The sequence below is a fragment of the Gadus macrocephalus genome, chromosome 9 (genome assembly GCF_031168955.1).
Source record: "Gadus macrocephalus chromosome 9, ASM3116895v1".
Taxonomy (NCBI): domain Eukaryota; kingdom Metazoa; phylum Chordata; class Actinopteri; order Gadiformes; family Gadidae; genus Gadus; species Gadus macrocephalus.
The window spans coordinates 7,610,177-7,634,725 of NC_082390.1; the positions used below are offsets into that span (position 1 = coordinate 7,610,177).

At 48.6% G+C, this 24,549-nt stretch overlaps 1 protein-coding gene across 2 annotated transcripts; it reads left to right on the plus strand.

Annotated features, from left to right (window-relative positions):
• The first annotated feature begins 1,543 nt into the window (after positions 1-1,543).
• Positions 1,544-24,429, plus strand: phrf1 (PHD and ring finger domains 1). Of its 2 annotated transcripts, none has more exons than XM_060060560.1 (20): positions 1,544-1,718; positions 2,319-2,355; positions 2,529-2,640; positions 4,347-4,466; positions 5,128-5,339; positions 5,513-5,596; positions 6,039-6,172; positions 7,408-7,499; positions 8,058-8,242; positions 8,914-9,037; positions 9,737-9,852; positions 12,132-12,325; positions 12,946-13,071; positions 13,568-13,725; positions 13,926-16,548; positions 18,472-19,892; positions 20,071-20,129; positions 21,360-21,458; positions 21,675-21,803; positions 22,642-24,429. In XM_060060560.1, the coding sequence occupies exons 3-20, from the start codon at positions 2,553-2,555 to the stop codon at positions 22,801-22,803; spliced, it is 6,126 nt and encodes a 2,041-aa protein (XP_059916543.1). In that variant the 5' UTR covers positions 1,544-1,718; positions 2,319-2,355; positions 2,529-2,552; the 3' UTR covers positions 22,804-24,429. The 2 variants fall into 2 exon arrangements, with proteins under 2 accessions (XP_059916543.1, XP_059916542.1); XM_060060559.1 differs by having other exon boundaries at positions 1,546-1,718; positions 2,302-2,355.
• Positions 24,430-24,549: the final 120 nt, after the last annotated feature.

Below are 24,549 nucleotides of genomic sequence, written 5' to 3' on the forward strand. Positions count from 1 at the left end.
TTCCTCTTTTCCCTTTTTTATCCCACACATGCAACACCGCATACGTTTCAGTGTAACGTACGACGTGATTTTTCTACTTCGCATTCACGGGGCGAACCAAGAGCGTGTTTTTATTCCCCGTTTACGAGCGGACCTTCGACCCCTAGGCCCGGAGAGTGGTTTGACCCGGCTCCCGCCTGTGTACAGTGTTGCCATGAGCGGAGGGCGGCTGTGCACGTAGCGAGGATGCAGCATGACAGCAGAGTCAGGGAATGGGCCGTGTGATGTTGGGCGGTGATGCGGGTTGGGCCACACTGTAGTCGGGTGTTATCAATTATTTACTTAGCACTCCGTGTCCTTTTTAGATTAGTTACTGTGTGGACTACCCTATACACTTATTTTAAATATTCGACCTCCTTTTATGATTATTCTTCTACTTATTATTAGATTATTCTGATGATGGTTCATTATATTGTTGAGTATTATATGTTGCATTATTGCGAAGTATTTTGGAGTGAAAGCTGCATTACAAACAGTATTATTCCGAAAAAGTATTAAAAAGGGATGCATGATTTAATGTCCGAATAATTGCCATCTGCAACTTGAGCTTCCTTAGAAATGTTATTAATACAGCTAAAATAACTATGTGTATGAATCATAACAGCCTAATCCAAAACTGTCTAGGCCCCTAAATGATACCCATTGTGCAATCGCACAGTTGTGCTGAATCGGATCTCCCCGTGATTTTTATGTGGAATAGAAACTGCCTACTGTAAAGTTTAAACAGACAAAACAAACGTGGATCGGATCAGGGTTATGCAACACATGTCACCGGCCATTCACAGCCGCCACTAGGGGGCGACAGAGCACTAACAGCCGCCACTAGAGGGCGACAGAGCCCGGGTTCACTGTGAAGATCACGGGTACGAGAGGTCAGTGTTTTTTATGTGGAATAAAAACTGCCTACTGTAAACATACAAAACAAACGTCGATCATGGTTATGCAACACATGTCACCGTCAATTCACGGCCGCCACTAGGGGGCGACAGAGTCCGGGTTCACTGTGTAGATCACGGGTACGAGAGGTCAAAGAGGTAAATGTGAATTTGTGTTAAGCCTGTACAGCTCAACTCAGACATGATTTTGTTTAACACAAATTAAATAATATATCTTAAATGCGATTATTATACACGTGTTTGACTCTGCTTTACTTACTGTGCGCCGCTATAATACTATTGGAATAATACGCAAATTAATCGTATAATAATCGTCAACTTTGAGATAGGGCAGGGGGAGGTGCTACGTTTCAATATGTACAATCGAAGTCGACCAAAGGTTTGCTTCTTTCATATGTCCATGGCTGAAACACACAGATTGACATGTCTCACTGTGATTTGAGTCCGCTCAGCCATGATGTTGCGTTCAGGCTACATGGGATTTACCGTAATTACCCATTTCGCAACCGTAATTCCGTTCCATCATAGATATACTATAAAAAAATTTAACAGACATTTCAACTAAGACTTTGTTATATTCTGAAAGGCCCTATAGGCCCGACCAGGCAGTACATAAAAAAGAAAAAGAAGCGATTGAACAGCAAACAAAATACCTCCCAACAGCCAGCGTTCACTTCCGTCCTACGTGACGTGAACGCCGCATTGCCGTACACATCCAGCCGCTGGTGTCACTCAACGCTGGCAGAGACCACACACTACTCATGTCTCTCCCAACTTAACAGGGTAGGTGTGAAATTCACATTATATGTTTGAAATGGACATCCCCCCGCCATATAATAGACTAAATGTAAACATACGCACGATTGACGTTACTTAACTACTGTCTTTACGAGTGAGAAGCTGGACCTGGTGCTAACTCCATGTAGCAGGACTAGCTAGCCTGCTTGGGTTCATGTCTGTGCAGCAGGACTGCTGTGGTCCGAGGCGTGGGGGGGCGGACGGTGGACACCCGCTTTAGCCCTTGCATTTTCTTCGCCCAGGTGCCCGTGTTTCCGAGGGCCAGCCCTATTGTTTGGTGCCACTCTCGCTGTCACCTTTGTTTACAACCGTTGCTAGCCCCAAGCCCCGCACACACTGCAGGCGGAATGCTAGCGAGGAGGCGTCTCTCTTTCCCCCACCACCAGCAGGAACAGTCTCACACACACATGCGGGCGAAGCAGAGGCTTGCCTTCGACAAGTTCTGCTTTCTTGATGCATGTATACATGCATGCATACAGATGGTAGTGTGTGTGTGTGTGTGTGTGTGTGTGTGTGTGTGTGTGTGTGTGTGTGTGTGTGTGTGTGTGTGTTCCTTGAAGAATAACAGTTTAAACTGCCTTAAAGGTGAAGGATTATCCAAAAGTCCCCAGTCTTCTAAATAGTAAGTACCAGTATACATCATTGAACTCCATACATGTACTGACCTTTCTGAAACCGGCACATTCAGTATTGTTTTAACATATTCCTTTCAATGTGTGTTTAATATTTTGATGTGGTCATCCCTGCAAAAGACCCCACCTGTTAGTTAAGTTTTTGATGATCTCATTACATCAGAGCTTGGACTTCTGATGGTCAAAGATGGAGGAAGAGGACAGCCAGGATGAGCTGATCAACAAGAACCAGGCTCATGGCAAGAGGAAGAGGCCCACTGTGTGGGACATCTCTGGTAAGATGCAATCAGTGTTTCCCCCACGTTCACACAGCAGCGGCGCCGCCGCTGCTGTGTGAACGTTTTTCTCCGCCGCTGCAATAAAAATCCTTCTCCTAATTATTATTGTTTTTTTTTTACGTAGCTCCTTTTAGAAAATGTACAGCGCGTAACGTCAATTGCGCAGCACGCGGCACATCGTCACGTAACCAACATCAAGAAAAATACACAGCGAGTGTGGCAGTTGTTGGCAGTAGGCTACCCTACACGGTTGCAAAGTTACATTGATTCTAGCAGTAGCGAGTGAAGCGGAAGATCGAAGAAAGAAGGAAAGAGAGAGACAGACAGAGAGAGAGAGAGGCAGACAGAGAGAGAGAGAGAGAGAGAGAGAGAAAGTAAGTTGCTAAAATGTGTCGCTACATGACCACCAGTGTTAAAAACCCTCTGAGCCCAATCATTTTATTGTATCTATAAACCGCAACCTCCGTGCCGTTTTTCCTCTAGTAGTGTGTGTGTGTGTGTGTGTGTGTGTGTGTGTGTGTGTGTGTGTGTGTAGGCCTATGTGTGTGTGTAGGCCTATGTGTGTGTGTAGGCCTATGTGTGTGTGTAGGCCTATGTGTGTGTGTAGGCCTATGTGTGTGTGTAGGCCTATGTGTGTGTGTAGGCCTATGTGTGTGTGTAGGCCTATGTGTGTGTGTAGGCCTATGCGTGTGTGTAGGCCTATGTGTGTGTAGGCCTATGTGTGTGTAGGCCTATGTGTGTGTAGGCCTATGTGTGTGTAGGCCTATGTGTGTGTAGGCCTATGTGTGTGTAGGCCTATGTGTGTGTGTGCGTGTTGTCGCTCTTTTTGGGATCACTCATAGCCTTTACAGGAGCTTATATCCAGTCAGGAATTTATAGCCTAGGTATTTTCGGGAACTTTGAAAAATGAATCCATACTGTTAGATCCGATGTTGTTTTTTATTGCCATATAAAATCAGTTTTCATCGCGTATTTTAGTTAGGGATTTATGCTAATCGCCTGTAAGCATGTGGTCATTAGCATAAATGCAGGGAAAAAACCTAAGGACTTCTTAAAAGATCATGAATAGTTTCTATTATGTATGACTTATATTTATTTTATAATTTTCTCATCACTTTTTGACTCCCAAGACTAAGAAGAAGTGTTTTAAGCAATAACAAGCTTATCATCGCTCTCTTGTCCTCTTCCCCTGACTCTCACTGTCTCACAAAGGAGCTGAGCTCACCTGAGGTCTATTTGTAGTGCTAAGGCTCACACTGATTGGTATTCAATTCGCTTTATTTTTTATGTGTGTGAGTCTGTGTTCTTTTCAAATTTTAGTTAGGTTTATAATTTAAAAAGATGTGTTTGGCCCATTGTTGCAGGAGATTTCATTTTTGAATAATCGTGTCTTATGTAAAAAACAGTTATGCTTTGGGCATAGCAACCATGTTTAGTGTTTAAGCATCAGGCAAAAATCTGTAAATAAATTGTGCAAATTATATTTGCGTTGTGGCATTTTTTGTTTAAATATTACTATATAAAAATCTGTAAATGAAGACACAAAAGGCAAAGTTACAACACCAATAATCCCATCTACAGTAATACACAGGACTGTTTGAATAGGATTTAAGTGCATATTCTCCTGTCAAAGTGCACCAGATTCATGCATTCCAATGTAAAGGGTACAAAAAAAATGCATGTTTGTACTTCCTCCTTGACAGATGACTCTGACGAAGCCGAGGACCACTCTGGGGAGGAAGAGGAGGGTGATTCTGAGAGCGGAGAAGGGGATGACCTCCTTGATGGGGAAGAGGAGGAGGAAGATGAGGAAGACAGTGATGGTGAGAACATGTGGATTTGAGTAAAGTCTGTAGTGGCTTTAGTGGGATGTAACTCTGTTTACATAAGCTCACTAGAGTTTGACGGGTTTACTCAAAGCATCCGGAAGAAGTCGTAGTGACCTTGTTGGTTGTAGTCCAGTGTTGTTTAAATGTTGACAAACCTCTCCTAGAGGCCAGTCTTCCTACTCTTTCTTGCACTCTTTACTCTTGCATTTCTTTTACTTCTGGATATTAATGTTTGCTATTACTACTTGAGGAACACACAGAGTGCCAACATGTGCTGCAGACATGTTCCAAGGTATTCCCTAAAGAATGTCATTCATGGACGCTGTGCCACCATGCTCCCTTTCTCGTGCCACCAAGCAGTTAGAAATAGGGCTGTCACGATGCAGACTTTTAGTGGACGTCAATAGTCTGACTCGACTCATTGTTTAGTTTTTCCTTTTAGTTTTTGTAACGGTTCAATTATTTTATATAAATTTGTCATTTACAGTAACACTTCATAAAGCAAAAGTACAATATCACACGAGTGCCGCATGAACAACGTATGTTGTATTCGGATTCCCAAGAAGTAGATGTATAACATCTGCCAGCTTGATGGCCACATGGCCGCCATATCATTCAAGGTAAAGTGACATTTTCCGTTCTCATCTTCCCCCAGACGACGATGAAGAGGAAGAGGACGACGACGACGACGGCAAGCCCGCCGAAGGCGCGGTTGCCGGCACTTCCGCCGACCTGGACGGGATGAGTTCCGACGAGGACGCAGAGAAGTGTCCCATCTGTCTGAACTCGTTTGGCAGCCAGCCAGTGGCCACGCCCGAGAGCTGCCAGCATTACTTCTGCCTGGACTGCATCCTGCTGTGGTCCAAGGTGGGCGGAGCCTCTGCTCTCAAGGCCTCAGTCAGGCGCAACATTTCAGGGAATCGATTCTGTCAAAGATCATCCAATCGATTTGGATTGTACCTTTCTCTCCCCCCCCCCCAAATGTGACTCTCGCTCTCTACTCTTTTGATGAATTGTCTTTTGTTCCTTCCGATGCACAGAACGCAAACTCCTGTCCCGTGGACCGTATTGTGTTTGGTAGCATCTACCTGCGGAAATGTTACGGAGGAAAAGTTCAGAAGATGGTGAGTTTGTTTTCTTTACTTTCTTTGCCATATTTTACTATCCCTGTGTTCCAACACCTAACAAGAATGCCCAATGCAATGCACCATTTCTTAAATAGCTCACGCCATATTATCCCATCTGTCTGCCGTTGTGGCTAAGCAGTACACGATGGATTCATGGCCTTATCCGTCCACATCCACATCATCCCTCTTTACCGAGTAATTCTAATCACCTCGAGTATATGTGGTCATATTCCTTATGCCTTATGCATTGCATTTCATGCAGAATGACCTCCGTAGTAAAAGGTTACCTGCGCTCAACGGTGTTGTCTTGTTGTTAGCTCAAGGGTATCATAACAGGCAACCCTGGAGATCATCCTCTGCTGTAGTGTTACATCCAAAGCTCCATGCGTCCACGAAGGCCCGGCTGCACAGTGTGTTACGGCTCTCCGTTGTGGTTCAGATCATGGTGGAGAAGCCGGTGAAGGAGGGCATGGAGGAGGTGGTGAACCTGGAGCTGGAGCAGGTCACCTGTGAGGTGTGTCAGGGGAGCGACCGTGAGGACCGCCTGCTGCTGTGTGACGGCTGCGATGCTGGGTGAGTGGGGGGTGGGGGGTAACCCCGGCTAGACCACCGCCTCACCTGAGATCAGGGAGGCCACAGCAGAAAGTAGAATAGACAACAGATACACACTATTGAATAGGATACCCACCTTACAAAATGTCTATACACACTAGAGCCCGACCGATATAGGATTTTTAAGGCCGATACCGATACGAATATTTTGTGATTTAAAAATCTGATATGCCGATACATCGGCCGATATATATATATATATATATATAAAAAAATCCAGAAACGCGCAACAAAACAAACAGATTTCCCTAACATTGGTTATTTGTAGTTATCCTTTAAATCCTTTTCACTCTCAGCTAACACATAACAACAGCAAAACTGGACATGGTAGTCATGAATTAAGTCATGCTTATCGACTTTAGAGAATTGATGGGGATGTTCTTTTAATTGTTATTCAAGCAATGCGTGTCTCGTGACAGTTGCCAACTTAATAATTTATCTCCAGATACAACTCCACATATTGGCTCAAACATATTTGTTGCTCCAACGCCGGAGACAAGACCGGGTTGAAAATGATTAACCAGCTGATCAACTGCAAATATCAGCTGATTGCGCGCCTGTAATCTAAATAGAGAGGCGTGGCGGCGTTGCCATGACAACAACTGTTTATCAAAATAATTTCAGTTTGGAACATGGACATTCCGAAAACGATATCAAAACGATATTGTGGTCGGAGATCATTTTCATTGCGGATGTGCGTTTTTACAATTACCCGGGTTAGTGTGGACGGGACGTGAGACGCAATCACAAAGTTGCTTATGACGAATTGACAAAGAAACAAGACCACAACCCCAACGACAGCAAGATAGACGATTATAACCAATTGTTCGGTCTTATTTAATTTTCTAGTATATTTATTTTATTCATTGATCGTTTTATAGAAATTACAGAACAGCTGGATACATATTTATTTGTACATTATTTTCAATTTGAACATTTTCTATTTTTTTATTTGAACAGTTTGTGTACTGTGTAATTGAAGATTTTTTTGTAAACTCGGTTACAGTTTTTATTTTTTTTTAAATACTGAAATACTTTTTTTTTCAAACTCAAAAAGAATCGTCTGAAGAATCGTGATTTCAATCTTGAACAAAAAAATCGTGATTCTCATTTCTTTCAAAATCGAGCATCCCTAGTGTAGGTTCTTCCTGTCTCCACCCATCCAAGTTTTGGGATCTGTGTGTTTGTTGCCGTAGCTACCACATGGAGTGCCTGACCCCCCCGATTGATGCTGTCCCGGTGGAGGAATGGTTTTGCCCCGAGTGCGAGGCCAACAACCGCAACTCCAGTAAGCCCACTGAGGATGTTAACCAATCAGCAATCAGAGATCACAGCATTAATTTCTCCAAAAACAGTCGGACCGACTGCAGAGAAGTGGTATTAGGAATCGGATAAAAAGCCATTTTATTTTTATTGAAATTATAGAAATGGTTTCCATTAGTGTAGATAGTATGATTCGTAAAGGAGGAACAAACATTGTCTTTAGAAAATGGTTTCATGGTTTTTCGATTGTGGGGCAGAGCTGCCTGCTCCACTGTAAACGACCCCTCAATACAGCGTCAATAAGTGGAGGACAGGTGTGTCGCATCAACGCCTAATAAGCAGTTGACGGTTCACCCCATCAGCCAATCACAGGTTAATGCATGCAATCACCAGTGTTTAACCTAGAGATTGAGACATCGAATATCAACAAATCTTAATTTTCCAGTCCTCTTTTTAAAACTAGAAACTGAAGCCATCGTCAAGTAGTGGATCAGTACCAACCTAAACGCTTCCAGACCTTATCTTAGGAGCCTGCAGTGCTTGTTGAGGATATTCACCCCGGGGGGGGGTTGTGCTGTTTCAGGGCTCCCTGACGAGGAGCTTAGCGAGGCGGAGAGTCTCCCGGCCCGCGCCCGGTCCTCCTCCATGCGCAGCCCCCGTGGCTCCGCCGGCCCGGGGCTGACCCGCGCCATCGCCCGCACCCAGCAGAGCGAGCGGGTCCGGGCCAACGTCAACCGCCACCGCATCACCCAGGCACGCACCGCGCAGGTTTGGCATGAGGAGTGTGGCTTCTCGTCTTGGCTTCTTCTTCTCTCCCTGCAGCATAACAAAGCGGCGTGGCGTGGTGTGTGATTAAACTGACACAAGCCTCATTACTGTGGTGTGACTGGCACTAGCCGTGTGAGGGTGATGACTAGAATGCCCTTCGAAGCCTTTTTCCATGCAAAAAATGCTAGGACCACTCGGCACAGGGGGGAGGGAGTTTGAGTTCGTGAAAAACAAGAAATAAGACTGAATAACGATCCTAAAAGACAGAAATCTGCATGTAAGGCTTTTCCCAGATTAGAATACGTTTTTGCTTTACTTCAAACCGGATTCGGCACGAGAGGATACACAGTGAATGGCGTCACTTTGCTTGATTTTGATCAATTTGTTCGTAAGAATGTATCTAAGTGCAAACTTTCCAAGTATAAATATGAGTGAATAAATGATGTTGATGACTTAATTAATATCTTATTAGTGGGACTTGCATGCTTGGTTTGATTGTTGGGGCTAAATAATTTGCTGTTGTTTTGATCTGACACGTTTGTTAGCATTTTCCGCCTGGTTTACCTAACCCATGTGTGTCAGAGGAGTTGAGCTCTGTGTTGCATGCTGGGAGCTGTAGTCCTACTGCTGTGTTTTGTCCTGAATGTAACGCCTGGTGTGTGTCGGACCAGCTGGCTCCTACGTACATGATGCAGACCACCTGGCTGGACGACACCATCAACGCGGTGGTGGCGGGCCTCAACACGGCCGTCTACATCCGGGACCTCAGCTGGCGCCCGGCCGCGGGTCGGCGACGTGAGTCTGGAACGCCGCGCACCGATCCCGACACCGCCCGGGTACACGTTCAGAGGTTCAGTCACATGGAGTTAGACTGAGCTCAGTGTAGAAACAAACAGTGTAGAACATGACCGTAGAAGACGATATGTAACTCGATGCATAAATAGACCTGATACAACACATGTAACTGTTGAACTGATACTCGCTGTGTGTCAAGGTTGATAGTGAATGATGCTTAAACTGAAAGCCTGAAACAGGGTGTGTATTGAAGTGTCACGGAGGTGCTCTACTGTTTCACGCACACACACGCACACATTTTGGGTTTGTCCTAAAATAGGACAAGAAATCTCTTTAATCTCTGTACAGTACTAAAATAGTGTGGCTTTTATCCAAAGCGACTTACAATGAGTACAATTGTCAGAAGAAAGAGAAACAACAATATATCGCTGTCGGTAGAGTAAGAATTTTTATAGAATCAAGTGCCAATCACTTACAATTGCTAGGTTAACCCCTTCCCCCGTATACAACAAAGATAGCTAGGATGAGACTACACAATGCTTAGTACTGTTTTTAAGTGCAAGGACGTACAACATACAATAAGTCTGTACATTAAGTGCCAGGACGTACAGCATACAATAAGTGCATATTTCCAGACATGCATGCGCTGGTAAACCCTGAGTCACTCGTTAACCAGGGGTCCCTTTGTCGTGTTCACAGCCAAGCGTAGAAAAGCCAGGAAGGTGTCGTCCACCAAGGGGCAGAGTGGCAAGGCCGGCACCACCGGCGTCAGGAGGAGGAGGAGGAAAGTGAGGAGGAAGTCCAGGAGGAAGCAGGTGAGTCACTCCTCTCGTGGTACCAACACCTGTTTACTGCTCTCTCCAGAGAGCCTGGTGGATCCATGACTCCCCTCCTGGGGGTCGCCAAAGGGATGGGGTCGTATGGAGGTCATTTCTGCACAAGCAAAACAAACGGATAATAATCCCCCATTTTCAAACGTGGCGTTGCTGCTCTCCTTTCTGCATGTTTCATCATGTTTAGTTATTTTCCTTAATGGGCATTTAGCAGACGCTTTTATCTAAAGTAACTTACAATAAATACATTCATCAGAAGAAAGAAAAAAAGATATATCGCTGTCGGTCCACTAAAGATATTGGTCTAAACAAGTGAGAAGCACTTACAATTGGGACAACAAGAATTGCCACTACAATTGTGGATAACTCTCGTCACTTCATTGGATCCTCAAACTGTCCATCAAAACCTGATAGCTCCGGCCCGCCTCCATCTTGATTCGGGGTGCAGTGCTGCAGTGAGACAGTAGGCCGCAGCATTGAGACAGTTGTTGGGAGTTGTAGGTCTAGACTGCAGTAGTAGGCGGCTGTTTGGGTACAGAGTCAGATTGTTTGCAATGCAAAGCTCAATAATGAACTGGTATTAAAGGTTGAGACGCTGAAGCAGATAGGCATGCAGGCAAAGTGTGTCTAATGGCGCATTTCCACTGCAGGGTGCGGAACGGATCGGATCGCAAAGGTGCGGGTCGGATCGCGTTTCCACCGCCAAAAGTGGGCGTGACCCGGACTTTGCCGTACCCGTTCCGACCCCATTCTAGGGACTCCTCCGTTGCGGTACCCAAAACGAGACCAGACGCCTGAAAGGGTACCCTGGAATTCTAGCTACACCCCCCCTCCGTTGATTGGTCGACAGAATCGTCACTTCCGGGTGACGCGGGGATAAAAACAAACAAACAGTAGCCTCGAGGTATTATTCTTTACAATTAACATGTCGCGTAAAAAGCTTGCTTGGGCGAACAAGGAGGTGGAGACGTTCGTCTGCATTCTTGCGGAGGAAGACGTTGTTTACGATGTTTACGTAGCTGCCGCGGCGATTGACATCCGGCCTACCACCAAGGGTACTGTCGGCAGTGGAAACGCGACCTCGGAACTGAGCTGGGCTATACTGCCCCCTCCCTACCGCCCCTTTGCGATCCGATCCGTTCCGCACCCTGCAGTGGAAACGCGGCATAAGGGGGGCTATCGTTGATCATCTATTCAAAGCCCATACTGACCTCAACAGCCTGTTTATTCACTGTCTTGTATCAAGAAAGATTTTGGCCAAACGTTTTCAACACCGGGAATAAACTGTGCGTTCACATGGCTACGATAAACTCTGTAACCTATACGTTAATAATAACATTGCGATGCACTTCATGCCTGAGGTACGGCCGTTCTAATCAATGACGGACAAAACACATGTCTCGACATTCACTGTTCAAAACCCTTTCCCTCCATTTGACACTGCAGGCTACCCACACTCAAGAAATATGAACGAACTTCCTTTAACTACACTGAGCATGGATGTATTTTAAAAGTTAGAATTGCTCACATATAATAGGGTTCCAATAGATGGCAAAAGTAATGTTCTAGGGTCTGTTGTAGAAGGTGATTTAATGTTATAGGGTCTGTTGTAGATGGTGATGTTATGCTTTAGGGTTTGTTGTACATGATGTTATGTTTTAGGGTCTGTTGTAGATGGTGTTATGTTTTAGGGTCTGCTGTAGATGGTGATTTTCTGTTCTAGGGTCTGTTGTAGAAAGTGATGTTATAGTATAGGGTCTGTTGTAGATGGTAATGTTATGTTATAGGGGCTGTTGTAGATGGTAATGTTATGTTATAGGGGCTGTTGTAGACAGTGATGTTATATTATAGGGGCTGTTGTAGAGGGTGAAAGATGGCTGGTTGAGGAGGAAGTGGCCTTGACCACTTCCTGAACCATTACAGTGTCCAAGTCATAAATTCCCCTTAATCAGGAAGGGAGAACATTCTTTTTTTGTGGGGGAGGAAACCTCTCCCATTTATGTCAACTGTATCGTAATAAGTTTATGGAAAAATCCCCCCTTTGTCCGATTTAAATTTGAATTCTGCACTTGCTGTTTCGGTTTCTATAATAAACACTTAAGATTTCAACAAAGATTTCGACTATCATGGGTCGTTTTGAAGTGCTCTGCTTAGAGTGTGTGATCATTCAACAACTTTACTTCCTTTTTAAATCATGTATAGTTGTTAAAATAGTGTGTATGTGTGTGTGACTGTGTCTCTGCCCACCCTGCGCCATCCAGGTGTCGAAGACCCCAGCCTCGTCCCGTAGCCGCATCGCCAAGAGCCTGGGGATCGCACGGCCCAAGGCGGGCTCGACGCTGCCCTCGGTGGTCCGGCCGTCGGAGCACACGCTGGGCAACATGCGGGCCGACATCGGCGCCGCGTCGCTCTCCGTCTACGGAGACCCCGCCGACCTGGACGGAGACGTGGACGGGTAGGTTCCAGCGCTAATCTATCTATGAAGCGACCTCGGAGAACGCCAGGTGTGTTATTACACCGGGAGCTCCGCTGAGCGCGGCGGTATGGGTCGCCTCCCGCTAGGACGTGTGGCGGACGTTCTATGGACTGTATTCAGGTCAGAGTTGACTAAGGGTTTATTGTTAACACGGTATTAAAAGGCACGCTGGGGGAGCAGGGAAACATCCTTGATTCACAGCTGCAGACGGGGATGCCATTACTCCCACGACGTAGCTCATGGTGTTGCTGTAGATCAGCCGTGGCGGCCTTAAGTTCCCCCCCCCACAAGGCTGATGGCGCAGACCAACTGTGAAATGTTTGGTATAAATAATAACTCATAATAATAAGTGATCCAGTGTCTTGGGAAAATCATGTCTTATGGAAATTTCCATTACAGTTGAGTAGCGTTTCCTCATAGCGTTTTCTACAATTAGATCGACAGACGTCGATCTATCTTTGAATCCAGATATTCATAAGGAAATAAGTTTGTTCATGAGAACTCTCATTGGTTTTAGTTATCCTAAGTTAAGTAAGGGATCCTGACTGGGTCTAACTGTTATGATGATGATGATGATGATGATGATGATGGTGGTCCAGGGCTGAGGAGGAAGAGCTGCATACCCAGGTCACGTCTCTGCTAGAGGCCAAGCGACGAGGCATCTCCCACTCCGCTCTGCGCTCCCACCAGCCGGTCGCTCGGCCAATCACTACCGGCCTGTCCAGGTGACCCCTCTGACCTCCGACCCCTTGTCACCACAATACGATGATGATGATGATGATAATATTTTATACTTCACTTTTCAAAACGTACAAAGAGCTTCCCAGGGATAAATGGCAATTATAAGAGCACAAATATACCAAGCCAAAATATAAACACTGTATGAACGACGTCAAGACCACCAAGGATTTGTCACAAATCAGGAAAAGTTTTCGTTCTCAGTCCCTTACCTTTTGGAAGCTGCTCCTGCGTGCCACTGATTGTGAATATGCCACCTAGTCAGAAATACAAAGACAACTACATTAACCAAAGAACTAAATCGTTTTTTCACTGTCAGCGAACACCAGCTGGGTGGTTCTGAAGTTCAACATATCCATATCATCCTAAACCGGCATTTTATAGACCTAGCCAGGGTTGCATCCAGCATCCCCTGCCCTATGTTTTCTGCTGTGTGTTCTCGTTCTTGTTTTCCAACACCTTCTCCTCCCGTGGTGTCAACAGACGGGGCGGGGCCATGCCCACGTCGTCGCGGTGCGTTACCGAGGCGACCCCTGTGCCGGACCTGCTGGGCAGCATCCTATCAGGACAGAGTATGCTCATGATGGACAGCTCCGCTGTGGTCATCAACCGGGACGGCACTCTCAAGGCTCTGCAGCCAGGTGGGTTACCTTTAACGTCTGCTTCAGGACTCTGTCCAAAAATTAATATTGTTCAGAGGCTGAGTTGATGTTCAAGGCCAAAACTATTTTCACTACATGTCTTTGAAGCAGAACATTCTCGTAATAGAAAACAGCTGAGTGTGTCGGTTCCTCTTTTAAAGCCACGCATATCCACTTATATTCTGTCATCTGTTTTGCAGAGAGACCCTCTTCGCTCGTGAGCCCAGGGGCCAGCTCCTCGTCCATGCCCTCCCCCTCCCTCACCTCCTTCCCCTTCCCCTCCCTCCCCTCCCCCTCCGCCTCCTCCCACAGCTCCCCCTGCTTGCCCTCAGCCCCCCAGGCCCATCCGCCCCACAGCCTGCCTGCTCCACACTCGCACCCGCCCGCCCTCGGTCACCCCCGCTTACCGCCGGCTCCCCCCCATCCCCACAGACACGGCCCCTCCGCCTCTTCCGGCCCCCGGGGGACAGACGGAGCGCACCCCCACCAAAGGAATAGCGTGAGCGAGGCCAAAAAGGCCCCCACCAAGGCGGTTTGGGAGAACGTGTCCGGGCTCCCCAGGATCCCCAAGATAAAGCGGGAGGGCAGCGGGGGTGCCGGGAGGGACGCTGGGAACGCCCAGAGTAGAACCAGCAGCAACGGCAGTAGCAGCAGCAGTAGCAACGGCAGTCGTGTCGACGGTAGCAGGGACAGAAGCAGCAGCAGCAGCGGCAGCGGCGGTGCTGTTGTTGCGAGGGGCAGCGGTGCCGTTGTTGCCAGGGGCGGCGGTGCCGTTGTTGCGAGGGGCGGCGGTGCCATTGTTGTGTGGGGCGGCGGGACGGTTGCCAGGGGCGGCGGGACGGTTGCCAGGGGCGGCGGGACGGTTGCCAGGGGCGGCGGTGCCGTTGCCAGGGGCGGCGGTGCCGTTGCCAGGGGCGGCGGGACGGTTGCCAGGGGCGGCGGGACGGTTGCCAGGGGCGGCGGTGCCGTTGCCAGGGGCGGCGGTGCCGTTGCCAGGGGCGGCGGTGCCGTTGCCAGGGGCGACGGTCGTCGTGGCGACAGCGGGAGCGTGCCCGGGAGGGGTATCCACAGTCTGGCCGGGGACACGGGCGGCAGGCAGCAGGGCGTGGACCAGACCCGAGGCCGGCACCAGGGACATTCCCAGAGGCAGGGCGTGGCCGAGAGAGCGGGGCCTTCGTCTGGCTTCTCCAACTCCTTCTGCCCCTCCTCTTCCTCCCGCTCTCTGTCCGGCCAGCCCGCTGCCGCCTCGTCCTCCTCCTCCTCGTCCTCCTCCTCGTCTTCGTCTTCCGCCGCTCCATCGACATCAGCATCGTCCTCATCGTATTCCTCGGCGGGCGTGAGTTTCCGCATCGCCAACAGTGGGAACTCGTGGCGTGCGCAGCGTCTGAGCGGCGCGGCGGCGGCGGCGGCGGCAGCCCGGTCCCGGGACAGCGGCGGCCAGCAGGACAGCTCCGAGGTGGAGGAAGAAGAAGCGAGGAGACGGCAGCAGCAGCAGCAGCGGCGGACACAGGACCGCCGGGACAAGCAGAAGCTGGTGGCCTCGCGGGCCCCACTTAAACAGGAAGAGGAGGTGGAGGACATCTACGACCCCTTCAACCCCACCATGTCCGACTCGGACAGCTCGGACGGCGAAGCCCGGGTCCAGGCGCCGCAGACGGACCCCCCGCTGCACCGGAATGCCGCTCCTGTTAAGAGCGAGGCGTCGGAGCGCAGGATCACTGCGCCCCGGAACCAAGCGTCAACGCTGCGGGAAGCCGTTCCCGTTGTGAGGGAGCCGTCGCCGCGGGAGCCGTCACCTCCCCGGAATCCTTCGACGCCTCGGAACGCCGTCCCTATTAAGAGTGAGCCGTCGGACCGCCGGATCCCGACGCTCCGGGACCAGGCGTTGCATCGCTCCACTTCACCGCAACGGAACGCCGTTCCCGTTAAGAGCGAGGCGGCGCATCGGGACCCGTCGCCGTCTCGGAGTAGCGTTCCCGTTAAGAGAGAGGCATCGGAGCGCAGGATCACAGAGTCTGAGGCCAGGACGGCGGGGGAGGTGCGGCGGGTGACGCGGGGAGACGCCGGCTCAGGAGAGCGTCTTGTGGTCAAACGAGAACCGGAAGAGCTCGGGGCCGGTCCTGAACCCGCAGCCCGCTCCGGGTCTCAGGGGGAACTGAAGACCCAGGAAACACAAACACTGCGGGCCGACGTCAAGGTCAAGCTAGAGCCCGGGTTAGCCGAGTCTGGGGGAACCTGCGCCCACCGTCCCTCCTCCTCCTCCTCACCGGGTCGGACCCCGGCTACCGCGTCCCGGTCAGACAAGACCAAGGAGCCGACGGAGGCCCGGGTACAGACCAGCCGGTCCCCCGCCAACACTGTTACCTCCGGCCCACCCCGGGCCGATCCGGCCCCCTCCAGACCGCCTTCCGGCAAGGACCCCAACGGAGACCGGAAGATAAAGTCGGAGCGCGTCACCACTCCCTGCTCCCGGGCCGCGGGTCCTAGCGGGTTGACTCCCGAGGGGTCAGGGGCCCCGGTGTCCCCCGGGGGCCGGCGCGCTCGGTCCAACAGCTCCGAGGAGGGCGGCCGGACCGGGGGGAGAGAGCGCGCCTCCTCGGGCCAGGGGGGAAGGAGGCGAGGAGGGGAGAAGGAGAGGGAGAAGGAGAGGGAGAAGGAGAAGGAGAGGGAGAAGGAGAGGGAGAAGGAGAAGGAGAGGGAGAGGCGCTCCAGGAGGTCCAGATCCAGGGACAGGAGGAGGCCCCGCTCCTCCTCCGGGAGCTCCCGGTCTGACTCGTCCTCCTCTCGCAGGAGGAAGAGGAGGAGGCCCCGATCAGGTTCCAGGTGAAACTACGTTCGATGAGCCTTGAGCGCAGCGTCCGACTCGGCTCTGGTAGAAATTCACTGCATGATTGACATCTGCCATGTTGATGGCAACAGTTCAATAAACATGTTTACTCTAAAGTCTAATAATGATATAATGGGTATCTCCTATTCTTCCATTGGATTCATCCTGCCTAAAGGTGTTGTAGGATTCTTGTTGTAGGATTCTTTACAAGGTGTTTCATAGGATGTGTAACAAGACACCATCAGGCTCATTTGGCATTTGCCGGATTGCTGTAGATACATAGTCTGCGGTCTAATAGTCAAAAGAATTGCGTCCTGTCCTTTCCTATCCTCTTTCCTTTGACCTCAATGGAAAACGTCAGGCGGTCACCGAGATGACAAGAGAATCCGACTGCACTAGGCTAGGGCATTAGGCGACGGAAGATGTTATGGACGTCTGACGTGATGAAACAACGATGTCCCACGAAGTTGGACTACTTAAAGTGCATCTTAGATATTAAGCCCCATGCATTCTTGCCATGTTTCATCCGGGTTGTATAAACAACCTGTTGGCAGAGATTTGTGAGTAAGGAATGCGTAAGAACATTGCCAAGTATGGAATTCACCAAAATGTACTTATACTGAGGAATGTGTATAAATATAAGCACAGCACAAGCAAATAGTAAAGCATTTAAAGGTAATATATTTTACCACCAGATGTTAGTGTGATTAGCCGTTACAAGCCAATCGGCCTCTACTGACATCACATGTGGGTGTGTCCACCTAGATGTGTGGTGGCTAGATCATTCCACCAGCCTACCCAGTGGACTGTAGCAAACGTTGCTCATCTATCCGTCATAAATCTAGGACAGACGTGGACACACCCATTTCTGATGTCAGAGGCAGATTTTCAATACTGCTTGTAACGGCTAATCCCACTAACACCTGCTGGTATATGTCTATATAAGACAGCTGTGATTTTTTTTTTTTTTTATGTAGTGCAATGGCTTATCTTGCGTTATTGGAAGACTTGGCAAACCATCTTGCGCCTATTCAAAGAATTGCGGATCTGCTTGGCAGTTAAGTCTAGCATCAAACTTTTGACTTCATATAGTGTTCTCTCTGCTGACCCAACTAAATGAACTGCATGCAGCAATTTTATTTTATTGTAATGCCACCTGCACTAAGTGAGCCAAAAAGTAACTTCTGGTTTAATTCAAGCTCGAGCATTTCAGTGTTGGAGAAGTTTATTTTCTTCTAACTTTGCCATTATAGTGGTGAGCGGAAAAACGCATTCACATGGTTGATAAAGGGATGCGTTGTGACCATTGTATATGGTTAATTTGAGGTGTTTCTGAATGCAAATGGTCTGAGCCTGACCGAGCATGGCACTTAAGAATAGATGGGATTTATCAAGATTGATTACTTACTGATGATGTATGTTTGCCTTGCACACTTTTGATAAATACAGATTACTTTCTAATGAAGCAAATACTTCATTTCATTTGTAAGAGATTTTGGAGCCTTTTCTACGCACGGTTGATAAATGGGTCTCTTTGCTTGACTTGGACACCTGGTAAAGCAATCAACCAAAACCACACCCACACACAATCTATAAGCAATCATCCAATCAACCCTTGCACAGATACATTGCAGGCAAACAGAGGGAGACTGGGATGGTTTAACTAGCACATTTACACAACAGCAGGATTGATCGTCTATCACAGCACTCGGTCAACACTATAGTCTGCTTTATCATCTACAATGTATAATTTGAACCGGGTTTCCCAGCATATATTTCCAATCACACTATGCCACTTAATTGATTATTAAATCCTTATTACAGTATGCCTCTCATCAGATATTATCTGGTATGTCGTGTGTCAGTTAATAATATGATTTCACTGTAGTCACTAAGGAGTCCTTTGCGTTGATTCACAGGTCTGGGTCCCTCTCAAGCAGCCGAGAACCTCCCAGCGCCAAGATGGACAAGCCGGGCGGTAGCAGGGAGCGGCACGCGGAGGCCAGAGGGGAGGGCAGAGGAGGGGGTGTTCCGGGTCCAATGGACCGCTCCAGGGAGAAGGAGCCAAGGAAGAACCAGCGATCGCCACCCAAGCCCTCGTCCTCCAGCTCTCGGGACCGAGAGAAGACCGGCTCCAAGGACAAGAGGAGACCGCGGTCCAGGTCTCGCTCCAGGGAGCGGCGAAAAGAAGACGAGGCGTCTTTGAAGAGCACCTCCAAAGCATCGGGCTCGGCCACTTCTTCCTCCAAGGAAGCGAGGAAAGTGAAAGACGACGAGGAGAAGAAGGAAACAACTCCAAGCCGCCCCCAAGAGGTTAAAGACGACAAAAGGGAAAGCAAGAAACCCATCGCTAAGAAGGAAAGCCAAACGTCCAGCTTCGAGTTCAAGAGGGAAAGCAAAGACCCGGATTTCGACGGCAACAGCGTGACGGCGGCAACGGCAGACAAAGTTCCCCAGTCCTCGATAGATGTTAAAACGGAGACGCCAGCCGAAGCCTCGCCCGGCCCGCGGCCGATCGAGCGGGAGCAGACCACGGTGGAGATGTGCTGTCAGACGGAGGTGAAGGGCATGCTCAGGGCGGAGGACATCAAGAAGGAACCCCTGATGCACATCAAAGAGGAGCCGTGCGACTTCTGGTCGTCCGAGCCCTCGGATGCGGCGAACACTGGCCCGCAGGCCGCCTCGCCGCCGCCTAGCCCTCCGTCCCCTCCGCCTAGCCCGCCGTCCCCTCCCTTGAGCCCCGCGCCAACGCCTTCGTCTTCTACTGTCTTTCCTGCTGTCACCGTGGTAACATGCCCACCTCAGAGTGTCGCCCTGCAAGTGCCTGCGGAGCCCGCGCCCGCCATGGTGAAGCAGGAGGTGGTGGAGCGACCCTGCTCCTCCTCCGATGAGGACTTCAATGTGAACTCCTTGTTGGACAACCTGGGACTGTTGGGGTCGGAGGGCAGGAGGGAGCAGCAGGGAGCCAGCGGGCCGCTCAAGCAGCAGCGGCAGGAGGTGGTGGTGGTCAAGGTGGAGCCTGGGCTGGGGCTAATGGTGGAGCCAGGGCTGGGGGTGATGCCGGACCCTGGGCTGGGGCTCAAGGTGGAGCCAGGGCTGGGGGTGAAGGTCAAGGTGGAGCCAGGGCTGGGGCTGGGGTTGAAGGTCAAGGTGGAGCCTGGGCTGGAGGTGGCGGAGGAGCGGGAGGCGGCGGAGGAGCGGGAGGCGGACGAGGTGCAGGGCGAGTGTCAGCAGGCACCCACTCCGGCCCCCGTGGCGGTCAAATCGAAATCCCAGGGGAAGCGGGTGACCTGGAACATCGAGGTGCCGGAGGGACCGCAGCCGGAGAAATCGGCCAGCAGTAAGTTTTGCCAAGCAGTGAGAGGAGAGTGGAACTGCTCTAACCCTTTTTGCTTTACTCCCCCATGAGTTGAAACGCAACGAATGGTTTGTTGTGGTGGTCTGTCTGTTACACACGTGTTTTTAACATTTGGTTTTCCACTTAAATTTTAAATATGCTTTGCTTAACCTTTCTCTAGAGCTGGCCCTGTACAAGCTGAAGCTGAAGCAGGAAGGCGCTCGGAGACCAGCCAATAAGGTAAGCACACGCCACAAACACAGTGACACGGTGCACCCACTTCAAACGGCCACTAGGTGTCACGTGTCTCCCTAATCAGTATGATCTGACATGCTTGCTGCATGATGCTATGCTGGGCACAATAGACAATGGATTTCTTAGGAAAGCACCCAAGTTTCTCAGACTGTCGGTCTTGTCGTACCTGTCCAAACCTGTTAATGGCTGCTAATGGGGGGGGGAAGGGTGCGTCAGCTGTTATTTCTCACGCAATAACAATCACAAACCGATGGCAATAAGATCAAAATAATAGGGCTAAGATAGGCAATAGAAATTTAGGTATTGCCCATATCCATCTGAAGATAAAAATGTGTAGAAATTGTAGAAACAACACAGGATTACACGGTCCTGAAATATTGCCTGGGTCTTAAAAAATATTTTTAAAGTCGTTTTAAAAGTTGTAAGCATAGACTTGTGTACAATATGGCCATAGTGTCTGGGGTGTCAACCACTGGTTTACAGCCCCCCGTTTTGAAGGATTTTGATAGATTTCTGCTTGTCACTGTGGTCATTTGAGATTTACCAGCATAGGAAAAGATCCATATTTGGCACATTGAGGGCAGGAATTGAAAATGCTGCCTGGCAGTACAAAACTCATTCGATGAGTTTTGAATGAAATCCAACTGTCTAATGGCTCCATTAAAAACCCATTATATCAGATGAACTCATCCCTGAGATCCGAAGCAAGCAGAGATACAATATACTGCTTTCATATTCCAAGAACGAAACCACCTTAACTTCCCTTGACTTAATATGGTCGTGGGTCGCTCCCCATCCGACCAGATAAGTGAACCACCGTTTCCTGAAATATCTGCCTGTAGGGGCTTCCCTTAGAGGCGGCATCTGATTGGTTCAGAAGCAGCCGTTCATGTGTGCGGTTCTAACTTTCTTAAGCTCATCATTTCTGGCGTTCTTCAGGCTTTTGGGTAGCCTGATTGGAAAGCTGTCGTTCCCCCCCGTTTATACTAACAGCTGGTGGCACTGTTCCTGTTTTTTAAATCCTATTTTAACACCGGCGGTGTGCACCGTTCCACATCCGTTCATGTATATCAGTGATTCTTGAAGTCACCCAGCTGAGGATGCTATTAATGACTCCTAGTTGTTGTTTTGAATACATATGTGAGGAACAACCTTAAAATATGAAATTACCCTTAACCCCCCTCCCCCCCCCCCCCCCCCCCGTGTGTGTGTCAGGCCTCTGGCTCATCCCGGCGGAGGGCCAGTGCCCCAGGGGGTCTGGTCCAGGAAGACCAGGGAGACGCCAAGGAAGGGGACCTGCCAAGGAACGACGAGGTGTGTGTGTGTGTGTGTGTGTGTGTGTGTGTGTGTGTGTGTGTGTGTGTGTGTGTGTGTGTGTGTGTGTGTGTGTGTGTGTGTGTGTGTGTGTGTGTGTGTGTGTGTGTGTGTGTGTGTGTGTGTGTGTGTCAACACTGATGAATAACACATCTGTCTGCGTTAACGTATTGGGGAATGAACTCTTGTGTATCATGTGAATGCTTCTGCCGGCAGTATTTGAAGAAGCTGCACATGCAGGAGCGGGCGATAGAAGAGGTGAAGCTGGCCATCAAGCCCTACTACCAGAAGAGGGACATCACCAAGGACGAGTACAAGGAGATAGTGCGCAAGGCCGTTCAGAAGGTGGGTGCTGCCTCATTTTATTGTATGCACTTCTTAACTTTGACTTAGTTTTCTTTTACTTATTTGATTTTATTATATCATTGTATTGTATGTGAAGCACTTTGAGTCTGCTTCCTCTATTAAAAGTGCTATGTAAATAAGGTTGCCTTGCCTACACTGAGTGGTGATTGGGGGTTTGGATCTTGCTACTAGGGATGGGCATGACTTCACTTTTAGAGGTCAGTACTTCTGGACTGAAAGCATCTAGTGATCCATTCTTTTGCTTTTGCTTTAGCTTTTCTTTTTCTTTTTTGATTTCTTATTTATGTTAACTTATGAATTGAACACTGTTAAAGGAAGACGGATTTTGATGACCTAGATCAAAATAAATTTTATCAGTTTAACACTGTTCTTTTCCGTTGTTGACTGATTTTAATACAATTGAGGGCATTGGACTTAAAAGCTCTCTAAAGTAATGCTGAGCTCTCGAATGTGGAACTCACCTCAAGTCCATCCCTCGTTCTACCACTAAAGTTTACCAGTTAGGCTCTGTCCCTCCCTAGCCTTACCAGTAAGGCTCTGTCCCTCCCTAGCTCTACCAGTAAGGCTCTGTCCCTCCCTTGTTCTACCAGTATGAAGTTTACCAGTTAGGCTCTGTCCCTACCTAGCTCTACCAATAAGGCTTTGTCCCTCCCTTGTTCTACCAGTATGAAGTTTACCAGTAAGGCTCTGTTCCTCCCAAGCTCTACCAGTAAGGCTTTGTCCCTTCCTAGCACTACCACTAAGGCTCTGTCCCTCCCTGGCTCCACCACCATGAAGCCAAGGTCTTTCTCACCGCAGTGTCTCCGTCTCTCACCAGGTGACCCACAGCAAAAGCGGGGCCATCAACCCTGTGAAGGTGGCCAACCTGGTGAAGGCCTACGTGGACAAATACAAACACATGAGGAAGCACCTGAAGGCCGGAGACGAGGCCAGCGAGGCCCAGAATGCAGAGGACGGGAAGGACTTGGACAGCCCATGAGCGTGCAGACTGCCCTCCACCGGGCAGTCTGCTGGAATCTCAGATTGTTCTCGGTCTCATCAGGTCTCTGTGGGACGACTCTGTGGGGCGCCCCCCCCTCTCCTCCTCTGCAGTCTTCTATATGTTAAGCTGCCAAAAAAAACTTTTTCCGTTGTGTTCAGCGAGCAAGCCATGAAAACGGGAGGCAGGACGTTTGTGTCTTAATGAGACAGCGCGTCCCGTCCGTCTCACTGACTATTGAGTCTGTTTTGGGTTTCTGTTTATTTCCTTTTCTCCATAGTGTATTTATCAGTTTGTTACGGATTTTATTTAATTTTTGGTTGGAAAAACTACGAGAGCAGTGAACCAATTTTAAATTTCATTATTTCTACTATTGATTTGATGGAGTTAGCTCTTTCATCCTGTTTCGCCTGCCTGCCAGTGGTAAGTCGCCGTTTCTAGCTTCATGGAGGAGACCGCTTTATGTATAGGGTGGCTCTCGTGCACCAGTTTCTGTGGCCAATAACATGTTCAGAACGACATCAGGAAAAGAACAACCAATCAACAGGGATATGCTAGCGCATACTAGATTGATCCATGCTAATAATTGAATTATCATTATTAGCACATGCATACATTACAAATGGTGCAATTATTTTTTCAAGAGACCATGTCGGAACAGATAAATGATGGGGTTTATATATAACCTGTTATACCTGGTATCTTGGTAAAAGGTTTGTTTCCGGACGTGATTTGGCTTTGAGTCATGCAGAGATGAGCTGTTATTTGGTAGAATTCCAGCTTAACAATTCAGCCGTAAATTATTTTCCATCAGACATTGATACTAAGTCGTTGACGGTTAGTGACGTGGGCATATCAAGGATAATAATAAAAAAAAAGGGCTTGCATAATAACCACGGTGCTCCGTCAGGGCACAACATTGGACTCGGCAAGCAGAGGTGGTTTGTTAACACCGGCCTAGTGTGCTGTGTGTTTGTTTGCTATGTGCAATGGAGGGAACCACAACCACCCCATTGGGATGCAGACTCTTGAGTGAATCGAGGATTTAGTGACTAAACACATTTGTTGTACAATGTAATGTTAGTCCTGGCTTACTCGTTGCTCTTGTTGCAATCAAAGTTGTCATGGCGTCACATCCGTGACCACGGTGCTATTTGAGGTTTGTAGGAACTAGGATGAAGTAAATGCGCTAGAAACATCTCACTTCTGTAAAGTGTGAGCCTGGTGTTTTTCTGTTGGGGTTTTTCCCACTAGGCTGCCCTGAGAGGTCATTCATTCGTTCTGAATTCCCTGGAATGTGGGCTCCATCCGGAATTATCCAGAATCAGGTTTGGCTTGGCTCACCCTGACAGAAATAGGGCTGAGGAACTAGAGAGAAGTGCTGCCTGCCTTCAGTTTTAAACTAATGGATTTCAAATGGTAGAAGATGAGATGATTAGACGATAGTAGGATTTCGTTGTTACGTTTTTTTGTCCTGTGAACTGGAACGTTCCACTCCTAGGATCTGTGTTTCCTAGCCAAGCAGTCTGGAAGAAACTCCTGTTTCATTATTTGTAAATATCGTTTTTTTCTTTTCTGGGAATGATTTAATAAAAATTAGAAATAAATAGTTATGGACCTACTGTATATTTTGTTATGGATTTTTTTCTAAATTCTAGAAAACTACTCCAATGCTAAAAGTATTGGAATATTGTTTTGAAGTATTTAGCTTCATACTGCACATAACTATCGGTTATCATTCACATC